The 13,399-nt window shown below is 47.0% G+C and overlaps 1 protein-coding gene across 1 annotated transcript; it reads right to left on the minus strand.

Annotated features, from left to right (window-relative positions):
* Nucleotides 1-695: 695 nt before the first annotated feature.
* LOC119092429 (techylectin-5A) lies at nt 696-12,922 on the minus strand. The gene is made up of 3 exons (XM_037215391.1): nt 12,906-12,922; nt 2,198-2,275; nt 696-2,043 (listed from the first exon to the last, which is right to left on the minus strand). Exons 1-3 carry the CDS (start codon nt 12,920-12,922, stop codon nt 1,200-1,202), a joined length of 939 nt encoding a protein of 312 aa, XP_037071286.1. The 3' UTR covers nt 696-1,199.
* Nucleotides 12,923-13,399: the final 477 nt, after the last annotated feature.

Raw genomic sequence — 13,399 nt, forward strand, 5'->3', positions numbered from 1 at the left:
CCATGATGAAATGCGCGGATGAAGAGAGAGAGAGAGAGAGAGAGAGAGAGAGAGAGAGAGAGAGAGAGAGAGAGAGAGAGAGAGAGAGATATATATATATATATATATATATATATATATGTGTGTGTGTGTGTGTGTGTGTGTGTGTGTGTGTGTGTGTGTGTGTGTGTGTGTGTGTGTGTGTGTGTGTGTGTGTGTGTGTGTGTGTGTGTGTGTGTGTGTGTGTGTGTGTGTGTGTGTGTGTGTGTGTTCCTGTCTCACAAGGTGTCTTTCCGATCCATCAACGCAAAAATGTCTTGAGAGTTATGAACAATTTGAAAACTGTATTGTTCACGGCATGTCTATGAAGCATCGTGCAGGCATGTACCAACATCAAGAAAGCACAATGTACGCAGTGAAGTCATGTGAGGGAAGTAACAAACAGTACGGTATGCTTATCCGTGTTTGTATGTGGATATTATGACATTTATGAAGGAGGGCGCAAGCTCTGCAATGGCGTTTTTCACTGGATAGATGAAATGTTCTAAGCACACATACTGTTCCAATTATAATCATACAGTTCACAACTCTCAATTGTGTGAGTTACTTCGTGCATTAGCGAGGAGCATCATTCGTTTGTCATCACATAGATAAGACAGTAGTATTTAGAATATATCTTCTATCTTAGAATATACCTTCTACAATTTTATCTTCTGCTGTCGTTTCGATGAAGGCATGCTGCTAAAATATCAACTGAATTATATCTCCATTCTCCTGGTTTTTCTCCGAGGAATAAGGCCGATACTTCTGTATTATCTAGTCCCAATTATATTATACTCGATGACACACGGCGTCTGTGTTTATTTCTCACACCAGTGAAATTGTCACGACCGAGCGCAGACACAACTGAAGGAAGAGGAAAACACGATTTACGCATACCAATTCACCAAGCGATTTCTCTGTGTCAGAAATGGTTCGAATCTGACATGCTCAGCTTTGAGACAGCAGGCTACTTGTATATTCTACCTTTCGGAATTTTTCAATGAACCACATGCTAGTACAAATACGCTAGGCCCACGAATGCGTCCATGTACAACAATCCCCACTGTTGCTATGAGTTATACAGTCACTGTCCAGCGTTGTCGCCGGGAGGGGGGGGGGGGGTTCGTGACCCATCAGTGGCAGTACGCTCAGTCGTCGATCAATATCGCACAAACATATCACGCTCCGTTTGAGGGCCTAACCTTCATCACCACCGTCTTCAGTGAGTAGTGATAGCCTCGCCACGGTCTCCAATCGACACCGTCAGCGTACGACGTGTGATTACCAGCCAGATACGGCCCGTTCAGGTTGGAGGAGTGGCAGCTAGTGTACCACCAGGCACCTTTGTAGGTAACCGCGCACTTCCCAGAAGACCCATCGTGATCCCTGTCCTTGGTGCTGAAACGGTGGCTAGAGTGCTCACCGAGGCCGTCACCGGCGTCTCCGGTGTAGTTGGTCACGGTTAGACGGTAGCCGTCCGCCTCCGACGAAATCGTGAATCCCTGGTACAGCGCGTGCCTCGTCTCGCCGTCAAAGTCCTCCAGGTCCACGCGCAGCTCGAACTGGCGGTCCAACAGCGATGTCATCCGCCAGACGTGCTCGTTGCCCCACCAGTATTCAGCGCCAAGTCCTCCGAATCCCCACTTGTAGGCTTCCCAGCCGAGATAGAAGTCGCGTCGGGGCTGAATGTCTGCGCGCCGCTGGATGACGGTCCAGTTGCCGCCGTCCGTGTCCAGGTCGCAGTAGACCGGCACCGGGTGGCGCAGTCCCGGCCGCACCAGGTGCACGCCGCTGGTGGAGCCGGCAGGCAGGTCGCTGCAGTCTCGGGGCGTCCGATGCTGCGCCTGAGGACCGTCCAGCCGGGACTGCACCTCGGCGATTTGGGACCCCAGTCTTTTCTCAACACCGTCCAGCCGGGACTGCACCTCGGCGATTTGGGACCCCAGTCTTTTCTCAACACCGTCCAGCCGGGACTGCACCTCGGTGACTTGGGATTCCAGTGTTGTCTTGACACCGTCCAGCCTGGTGAAAAAAGACGCTATTACTGACATCAGGGCATCAACGACAGACGCCGACAGATGGTGCAAGGTGTTATTAACATTGACCACCGCCCGCTCCTGGCCGTTGTCACACCGGACCGTGGCCCAGAACACGGTCAGCAGGCACACGGCCGCACCACACTGGCGCAGGGACACCATCGCGCGGCAGCGGGGGCACTCCAGCGGACCAGCGAGCGGAGACGGCTGCCCACGAGCTGCACGGCGACCCGGCGGGCGTGTTTAAGTACTCCCCTGTCGTGTTGTTTACGCTGTCGGATAAACATTTAGATTTTCACCAAAAAGACAGTCCGCTTCTGGGATGGTGGAATTTCCAGGGTATAATGCCAGAGAAGTCCGCATCTGGGATGGTGGAATTTCCAGGGTATAATGTCAGAGAAGATTTAGTGAGGATGTTTACCCTTGCCGTGTTGTTGATTCTACTGTATAAACGCATAGCTTCCATCGAAAAATAGCTCGCATCTGGCATCATGTTCATGTTAACAGTGCACAACCATGAAGAAGCCTAGCGGTGAATGACCTTACAAAATTACGTAGTCCAGCAATAACAGCCATGCTCATGTTGCCACTGCCTTAATAACCGGAAGCGTGCTTTACTCCCGTAACGCAAGGTAATGCTTGCAATGCTGGGAAGATTCCTATGCTGGCATGTTGGCCTTATTTCAATGGAGGTCCTTTCCAAAGCCGAGCCTTGAAACCGCACGTGTGCATGCTATATTCACAAAATTTTGATAGAATCCAACCCACATATTTGTTCGGAAAAGAGAAAAAATGTCAACGATGTGCTCCAAACCGTTTCGGAGAAACCAGCGAGAAACCCGCCGGTGCTGAGCCACCCACGCTGGGAGTAAGGAGAAGCTTTTGAGAGTATTTGCTTGGATGAACAACTGGTCATGAACTTTCACCGGCGTTCTCCTTTTTTCCGGATGTCACCATTTCACGGAAAATTGACCTATTGCTGCGCATGGTGGGACGGTGTCGTTATCCCTCGGGGTTTCTGTGCGCCGGACCATATGACGACGATGAGGGCACCCGTGCGTCTAGAATGTGGACCCTGAAAAAAGCAAGATCCAGAAGATCTTCTAAAAAAATCTCAAAAAAATCCTAATCTTGCAAGACCCCCGACGAATTGTAAAAACCAGATCTCGAAAAACCTTCGGCAAAGTCTCAAAATAGATCCAAGATTCCAGAAGTTTCTTCGACGAAATTTCGGAAGTTTTCCTGGTTCCCAGGAACCTTCGGCGACATTTTCAAACGATCCACAATCCAAAAATATCATAAAATCCTAGATCTCAGAAGATTCTTCGACCTATCCACCTATTTTCATTGCAAGATTGTGTTAAAGCCAATTACCACACACTTTGAAAATACTTGGCATAATATATGCATCATTATGGACAGAAAATGGCGTACGACAGCCATGGCAGTGGCTATGTCGGCCTTAAGAACCAGATTTTCTGCTCAAATGTGCAAAAAGTTTGAAAAGTTGATACGCATAACCGATGTCACCAAGAAGAATAGATTTGTCATTTCCTTTTGTGACTGCTGTGGTAGTCAGCACGTGAGTTAGTTCTGCAGTATAAAAGCAAAGATTTGTTAAATGATGCTGCAAAATTCGGGCTTAAGAACAACAAAGTCTCAGAGAACTTAAGGGTTTCGGGAAGTGAAAAATTATTGAGCATTCGGGACACAAATTAAAAACTGCGAAAACCCCAAGGTCTGAAAAGATTTGCCCGAAGCGAACTTCAAAAACACCCGATTCCATCAGACCCTCCTGCAAAATCAAAAAAGATTCAGGATTTCAGATGACCCATCGACAAAAGTTAAAAATCCCAAGATCCAGAACGTATTGCAGCATTATGTTGGAAAATATCCGGCGTCTCAGAGGATCCTTCGACAAATTTACAAACAAAAACTCGGATGCTACAGGATTTTCTAACAAAATGTTAAAAAGATCCTTGATCCCAGAAGATCCCCGTTTCAGATCTAAGGGATCTGACCCCGGAATATTTGTCGGTGATAATGGCACATATATGCCTGAGGAGTTCGAAGCATCCGATCCTGGACAAGCCTTACGGTGAGGGCCGTCTCAGCAGTTGGCCTGCGGCCAGGCACGGGCCATAGGAGGGAAGCTTTCACTTTAAAGGTGACCGCTGTTCCGGGCATTTCAAGTAAAATAGTGTTATGTATTTTTAGAAGTGCGATGTGCTTGTCTGCATTCGAAAGAATGCGATGAAAGTTAGGACCGCTATCGCACACAAGCTGGAGGTGGTGTGCCGAAGGTAGCCCACCAGTCGCTACACTCGCTGATGCCAGCGTGCAATCTGCGAGGATGAAACCCGGACGCCTGTAAAGGCATCCAGTTTTGCCCAAGGAAAGATTCATGCGCCGCGATGAGGAAGCGGTGGTCCGGGTTTCTTTTCTGGATTACAGATCCAGATTCGTTTCGGTGTTTGGACGTCTCCAACGACATTAAGAATTGTTTGAGCCAGCTGAAATAATGAAGCATCACGAAGCTAAAATCGCCAAGTCTAGGCAGTGTTTTCTTAAACCAGCAGGTACGCTTTACGCCAGGGGTGAGCCCAGAATTCTGTGAGGGTGGAGACCGCGTGGAGCTCGGTAAGAACGAAATCGCGCATATTTTTAGCTTCCTTTCAGATGCCGCCTGAAAAAATGGTGAAAAATGAAGAAATCCAGGCAACCCTGCTTTATGAAATAGTTTGTAGTGTTCGATGTATGGTTGCCTTGGAGTGATGTAAACTTATCAAATATGGAGTCGAAACTTGTCAGCTCATTTCGCGTCAACGATAAAAATAAAATTGAGCTGCTCAGCGGGTATGTACATAATATGACGTCTCAGGAGGCCAAGCTGGTGCCCTTGGGGCGGGATTCAAACGGATGACTTGAGGTGAAAGCGGCTGTTCTTTCCCTAACCACCATAAATAGAACTGACTCACGCCAGGGGCCTAACAGAGTCACGGATACATGGCCCCTCGCCGCCCCCGCTCATCAACGAAGCTTCTCGTCATGCTGTGCACCGTCGTGTCGTAACACCGCACGTGGCTGTCCCACAGTTCCAGCTGTCTCGAAGCGAGGACGCGTCGCCTGGCGGCGCGGCACGCCAGCAGCAGCTCGCCCTGGTGGAAGGATTGACGACTGTCGCCAACGCACGTGGCGGGCGTGCTGCGAGCCTCGGAATCGGTAGCGGCGCACAGCTGATCGGAGGCGCACAGCAGCTGCGGCTGAGTGACCGCCGGGGGGTCTGCGGGGGGGTCGCCGCCAGCCCGTCCCAGGCGGTGACCCCGTTCGTTGCTGCGGTACGCTGGTTCGCCGCGCGCGTCGCCAGCGCCCGATCGCAGCGCCACCACGCGTCGCAGGCCGGCGGCGCGTGCGTCTAGCGAAGCGTGGCCGCGCTGCTCGCCATGAGCCGATATTCTGCGCCGTCGTTGGTTGTGGTATCGTTAGATGTAGCAGTAGCCTCTGCCCAGCAGCGCGGGGCCGCTAGCGGTGGCTGCATATACACCGACCGCCATAAACAACATACTTCTCACCCCCAGATGCACCCTCGCTTGCATGCAAACATTGATGCTTTGCACGGTTCCCTGTGGTCCGTTTGGAATTAGTGTTGAGAACATTAATTCGGCATCAATAGAACGTGGGCATCCAAATCTGAATCATTTCTGTCCGAACCCGACAACGAATATGGCTAAAATCATGTCAGGGCCCACGGGGCACCGCACTGACTGCAGCTGTCCTTTTTAGTATTTCAAAAACCCGCCCGCGCCGTGGCCCATTGTCGAAAACCCACCTCGTTCCGCAGGTAAAGTTTCCCTGAAAAGAGAGCGGGAACCCGCAGACGAAAATTTGATTGGAGAATGGAAAATTTCGCATTCTACCCAATCTTATTCTTTAAGCAAACTAGTTTATAATGCATTCACATATCACATGGGTTGCCAGCCGAGCTGATCGTCATCTGGAGACGCTGGAGATTGTGCACAGTCTCCCGGCCTCGGACTTGAAGCGTATCGACGAGGTCCGCCCGATCGCGGACCCAAAATCAGGTCAGTCACTGCCGTAGACGCGTCTCCCGCTAAGTGCATATTCATTCTGCTAAAATATGGAGGCTGGTGCACGCATTGTGTGGCAAATTCACAACCTGGCCATGCAGTGGGTAATGTCAGTTTCAATCTTGGGAGCAAAACTACTGACTGCTTGGCCAACGAAGTGGCAGTTTTGGATCAGGCCATTGATCCCGACGACTCGACCAAGGCGTGGGTAGCAACAAGTACAACACTTTGTTTGGCCCACGCCAGAGCGCGGTAACCTGCAACCAAACGTCACACCCGATGAAAGCCTGACCGAGCCAGGCTCAACTCTGCCTTTCAGCAGGGATTGGATGGAATTTAAATGCATGGACACATGGAACTCGATTCTTCGTCTGGACATAAAGTTAGAATCCTATGACATAGGCCAGACATATAATTTTATCGATTACGGATGGCTAAAATCCTCACACCAAACGAAAGCTCTTTAAGACTGCGTAGCCCTTGACAAATGTGTCATTCACCCACAATGTTATCCTTGAATCAATTCCGCACGGAATAATGTCCATGAAGCTGAATGAGGATTTACTTATCTATCATGTAGCATTTCATTTACTGAATTGGTAATCACCCTGTAACATATCAGGCTTAACACGCGCTCGTGTCGGAGGTTAATTTGCCCCAGTCCCCCTGAAGGTTATCCCGGAGTGATTCCCGAAGGTCGGTGCAAAGCCGCGCCAAATTTTGCGTAGCTGTAGACAATTAAACAATGGATCAATTGGTATCAAAAATTTACATGTATATTGTTAGGTCACCGACCTAAGGCAGGCCAAAGTCAGGTCATGGATTCAGCGAAGACAATTTTTAGGGAATAAGGAATTCAATCTGATGCAACAACGGAGTGTTACACGAAGCGATACATCTCTCTAATAGTTTCTAGGCAACACAACAATTGAATTAACCAATTGCATTGACCTAAGATAACCTATGAAGGCCAGACCAAGGTCGAAACCAACCTGTTTTGTTGCTCCAGAGCTTGCTGCATGGGATAGTTTCTGGTGCTCATTTTAAATTTGTTGATAACAGGAAACGCATCACACGTCTTCCACGGACTTCTTAAAAGGTTAGGATAGGTCACTGATCTGAAATATCCCAAACCAACATTTTGTTTTAGAAACATAGTGGCTGGGGTAATCGTTGACGTTCATTTAAATGCAAAAGCCCAAACAGAATTGTATGATTTTGGTCAACATGACCTTCGAAAGATGATAAAAGGTCACCGACCAGAGGTGCACAAATTTGTCTACTTGCCTACAATGTAAGCGACAGAAGAGTATGCGAAAGGCTCTCATTGTGAGACAGCATTTTAATTTCTACTGATCAACACAAAGGAGATATTTGACTAATCTAGAAGAAAAAAAATCCCTACAGTACGTCAAGGAACCTGCAATTTATTTTAGTGACGACAGCCCAATTTAACTGCTGAGTATCAGCTGTCAACTGATTGGTTGTGTGATGGAAATATGGGTCTTTTGGCTTTCTCCGAGCAGCCTCCAAGAGACAGGTTCATTGGATTTGCATTGGCCTACAAGACAGGCCGGTAGGCAGCGTGAAGGAGGCGATGTAGCGAATTTGGTGCGCGTGTTTCGCACACAGCGCACAGAACGTTTCAAAATCTAAGCAACCAGCTTGGCAAAGTGTTTTGAGGCTTGCCATGCCGCAAGCTTTCCGTAGAGTGTCAGTGTTGTGTTGCGCTGTGTAGTGTGTCGCTTCAGCTTCATCGATAGCAAAACAAGTTAGAAGTCTGTCACCGTGTGAGAAGTAGGATGGTTGCCCCACCACGGAGCCATCCACGATGCGACTATAAAGGTTGCAGGTTTCGAGGTGAAGTTCGGAACTACAAACGGCAACAGATATTTGCACATAGCGTTGGAACTGAGGTCCTTCTAAATCCTGCTGTTAGAGTTGGTGGCAGGTCGCGCACTTGGGTGCGATTAACTGTTGGTGAATCATGAATCATTAATCCCTTTACATACATTAACATCATTTCAGAAATCGGCGGTGGTTGGCGCGATCTGTCCTTGCTAAACGGCCTGGTTGGGCACTATGTGTCGCCTTGTTTGTCATGAGCAGATGGACAAATGTTTTCCCGTTGAATAATGTGTTCCGTCATTGAACGTGGCATGCGGTTCTAATCAGTATCGTTATTTTCCATACGCTATGGTTGAACAGAGCCTGTTAGCTATTTCAGCAGAATATATTATTTAGAATGAAACATAGGTGTAGAAGATACAGATTTAAAATTCATCGAGGTATTCCGTTGTGTAAGCGCCATTTCGTTATTCAAGATCACAGATCGCACTGAGAAAAGCTAAATTGGTGGATACATACACATACAAGTGTGACTTTAATAGTATTTGTGTCAATGCTTCAAGAAGAAAATGCCCGCTACATTGAATTCCGATTTTTTTTTGCATTCGTCCTTTGCATTTAGATAATGAGACTGATAAAATACACCCCTGCTGTCCACTGTTCTTAAGAATAACGAGAATATCATTTGAAAATTACTTTGAATGTCACAAACAGCGCTGAGACAGATCGCTATTCGTGAACATCTTGTAGGAGACAGCTCGGGAAGTGAATCTCTGTCACTGACCGTGAATGAACATCAGTGCCTTTTTCTTAGAAACGGGTATTTGGGTACACGGTGGTTGCATGAGGTCTGGGAGGCACCTTGGACACCAATCTGGAGTTCAACTTTTTTAAATTTTTGACCCGAAGGTCATAACCTAAGCATCTTAAATTTTCCCAAGAGTGAGTTCACGTACAGGCCAACACACTCTGAGAATTTCGTGTTTCGAGCTTAAGTACTTTCTAAGATCTCAGCGGGATCAAATTGATCCCCACACGAGCGAAGGGCATTTCAACCTGCCACAGGGGCGCATGTTAGAACTCGCTTTGGTAGGGCGCCCCTTTGAGGATACTTCTCCGGCATGTTGTACAGTCGCGCCCGAAATTGTCTGCAACCTCTGGGACATCTATGGCACGCATTTTGACACCAAAAACTTGTCTGTAGCATTCCTGTTTTCGAGAAGCGATGTTTTTAAGAGCGCTGCACGGCAACCAACGGACGGCGAGGGTGGCGGAGCGATGCTGCCGCATTCGCTGAATTCTACATTTAGATATGTGCTTAAAACATAGGCACGCTTGTTAAGATTTCGTGCCGCTACGGGGTATGGTCTCGTGTGTGAGAGCCTGGGAACTGATAATATTTCATTTTCAGGACAAGTTGACCCTCACTGTATATTTTTATCTAGTAACATAAAACTTCTTACCTGTCACGAAATCTAGTTGAGACCGATCTACCCTTCCTGAATTCGAGTTGTTCCACTTAGAGAAGTTTCGAAACGCCATGGGGAGGGGTTGCATCAGCACTCTTTATCAGCCTGCGTTAAAAAAACGTCGAATCAGGGATAGGGTTAATGAATGGGCTATGACCAAACATCATGTTTGGCATGCTCATCATGCAGTTAATATTTTCACTTGTGTAGCCTTAATTACATTACCCTGACATCAAAAGGAAAGAAGATATCTGAGGGAAATCTAGCAAATATTGTTTGATGGCAACTAGATATGTATTGCATGCACGCACATAGAGCCTGAAGCCTACTCTTCAAAAAATGTTGTCTGGCTCCAGTGTTCAAGTATCCAAGAGATCTAATATCACCGTTAGCTTGGGGTTTAATCGGATGTGATGGGCAAGGCGATATTATAGGCTTTACAGGGTTCCCAGATGGCACCAAACTGACATCAACACTTTGGCCGCCTTCTGGTGAAGGCGGCCATGCATTTGAATAATGTCCACGCCCGCGGTTTATTAGTGATGACCTGGTCTACCACAGGGAACAAATCTGTTCCACGTCACGCATTTACCTTGCTTACCTCAATGCCTCTGGAGGGCATTGGTGTGGTAGACGGCTCCCGCTGTGATGTTGGAGTCACTCGACAGACGCGATCGCCGGGCGGGGCCTCGCATGACGAAACCTTCCATGTAGAGTTCCCCGGAGGCTGAGCGTGGCGGGCATGTTTTAGCTGTAGTTCTAGCCTGCTGTTCCTAAAACTATCAAGGACGATCTCAATCCGTTGCGAATTCACCGGTATCAAGAACTTAGCACGTCTCATGTGTACAGTTTTTCGACAGCACCCTAGCCCATTTGGGGCATTCACTATACCGTCAAAGAACAGGCCGAAGTTATCGCCACCATGTACATACCATACACCCTGGTTAGTCTCGGATTAGTTCATGGTAATGGACGTCATCACCGCTGTACTAAGCTCGGTTCCGGAAATCGCTGCTGTCTTTAGAACTTGGCTCTCCGCAGGAGTAGGTTCTGGATCTCCTTGGCCGGCGCGCTCGTTCCCGATGAAGGTTGGTTATTTTGGGTGGATGTTTGTCGGCCAGAACGGGATGTGGGATGTCCTCGTCCCAATTCAGCAGGGATTTTGTGCCGATATCGCGGAATCGTGACATGAACAGGGAATTAAATATCAACGTTATTTATATATTCTGCATCGTTGAAAGACGAAACTCAGTCGCGCAGCTTCTTTACTTGGTAGGTCGCTCCAGCTTGTAAATACCCTGCAATATATTTTCTGAGCGATCACTTCCTGCCCAACACACCTGAAAATGTTCCGTTCACACAGCGGACTGATCGTTATCATCATTCCAGAGTGAGATGGAAAATTTCTCGTAGATTTAATGAAGCAGCGTCGCCTCACCACTATGCTACCAGCCGAAATGCTGCCACGTGCTAGCCAAGAAGCTTTCCGCTACCGCCTGCGCCTTACGACATAAGCCTCTTTTGGTCAGGTCATAGAAGAGTCATTGCCAAGCACCACGATTGATAAACTAAGTCAAGCTGCTGAGGCTAGCTGGAAACATTGCCCATAACTGGCAGCCCAGTACCCATCGGTCGTGGCACATCTTCACACTATGTCACGGCCAACTTTATTCGGGCCTGCCCGCAGCTCTTCAAATACAGTTTGCCGAGGCGTTTTGCAGCCTTTTCTAGCCCATTGAAATGTGACGGCCCACCATCCACATACATCCGTTGGCGGAGAAACAGAAGGCATGGCAAGAGCATGTCCAGTGGATAGGCCGTCACAATTCCTATTTTTATTAATAGGAGACATTAAAGTCACGGGAAGAAAGCGCGGAAGAAAAATTAACTGACTGCAGGGTTTTGGCTTTCCAAGAGTAAGGTTCTAGAGAAGAGTTCGGAGTCTCAATCATTCCTGGAACGTTCGTTCCTAATAACACAAAGCTATGCACTAATTTAGGTGTCCCATTAACCCATGTACCATGCAAGTAGCACATATATTCTTATTAAGAGAAAAAAGCACCACATTCTGGCCAGTCTTATTTCCTAATTATATATATTTGCTCACTAAAAAGGTATTTTTACCCGCACCCGGCCGGGGGAAAGTTGGTTTTTCCCTACGTCTTTTTTAACATAGCCCAGAAATAAATGCTCGCAGCAACACCAAACACATCGTGCGTGTTCCCTGTTTATTTGGTACCCTTTGTGCACTTTTAAAGCCTCGGTCTCCGGAGACCCAAGCCATATTAAAGAGGTTAGCGCCTAAACAAAGTCTGACCCATTGTAGCGTTTTTGTAAGTTATTTGCTGTGCTGAAACTCGCTATAGTAATAGATGACGATAGTGCTTACAGCTTTTATTTCCGATTTTTCGAAAAATGCGAAGGAGTGACCTGAGGTCAGGTTAGTTTTTGCGACTTTTTAAAAGATGTGGATTTGTACTTTTTGTGCAGTTTTGGTGCTTCTGTATAAAGAAAAGAGTACTGGGTCACATGCACAACCATCATACGACCACAGAGCACATGGTCTTGGCACAGGTCATGATGCATCTCTGTGGGTGCATTCTGCAAACCGCATGCTGAGCCCAAAACAGGCAATTTTGTAAGGTAATTTTGGACGTATAATTCGAAAACTTCACTGGCAACATGTTGGGATATCATCTTCATGCACGATAAGGTCAGGAAAGGTTACGTGAGGACATGCAAGCTTACAAGATTCCAAGCGCCAAGGGACTATGTGTGATGTAATGAACAATAATGCGATCTTGAGTACTTATCGATGTACAACACATTATTACAATACATTATTATTGACCATAGAAAAGCGTTGCACCGGTCACTTACCTCCTATTAGCACTTCAAAGTTTTGCTTTTAGATGGTTTATAATTTTGACCTTGGTTGACCTGAGATACACCTAAGGTCAACCTTAAGTTACATTTTTGTGTCTGAGATACTTTTGCCTCACAGCTACACCTAATGAAATTAAACTTAGTCATAAGCACATAGATAAAACAGTAGTATTAGCCTTATTCCTCGGAAAACAGGAGAGTGGAGATATAGTTAGGTTGATATTTCGGCAACATGCCTTTGTCGGAACAATGGCAGAGGACTATTGTTTCGATAAAGGCATGTTGCTGAATTATTTAACCGAACTATATCTCCATTCTCCTGTTTTTTTCCTAGGAATAAGGCTAATACTGCTGTCTTATCCATGTGAATAATGTTCCTCGCTAATGCACTGAACAACTAACTTAGTCAGAAGCACATTGTGAGAGAAAGCAAAAAAGTATCGCTGTTGTAGACTTATGGCAGACCCTTTTTGAATGGTGACCTTACCTTACTTGACCCTTGTCAGGGAAGAAAAATGGTCGGAATGGACTCCCAACAGTTTTAGCCCCATACCTACGTGTCCTCCATATCCATCTTGATGTGTTAACATGTGTTTTGACCTCATCTATCAGAATGACCATTGTTGACCCTTCGTGGCCTCTGGTGACCTCATATTTGACCTAAAGTAAAAACTTTAGTGAGCATTCTTTATGATTTGACGGGCCTTCAAAACGGTATCTTTTTTCTCGCACATCTGGAAGTTGGAGATCCGACCCGGGGGGGATGGGGAAAGTTCGACTTTCCGTGCCTCCGGTCTGGTAAAGCTGTCTCAAAGCCCCAGCCGAGCGCAGGACAAAATGCAGGACTTTCATCATGTATACTTAAGCCCAGTGTAACATGATGCATATCGAGCAGTGACCGAAGGATCGATAAATCTCCCCTTCCCCCGCCGTGTCGAATATTTGCAATCATTAAGAAAGCGTTGAAACATCGGTGCGATTATTCTAGCAGCTGGCGACTGATCAGTTATCTGCTTTGTATCAGAATATCAGCTATGAGGTTATAATGCAT

Source organism: Pollicipes pollicipes, unplaced genomic scaffold (genome assembly GCF_011947565.3).
Source record: "Pollicipes pollicipes isolate AB1234 unplaced genomic scaffold, Ppol_2.1 Scaffold_3447;HRSCAF=4054_pilon_pilon_pilon, whole genome shotgun sequence".
In the NCBI taxonomy this organism is placed as follows: domain Eukaryota; kingdom Metazoa; phylum Arthropoda; class Thecostraca; order Pollicipedomorpha; family Pollicipedidae; genus Pollicipes; species Pollicipes pollicipes.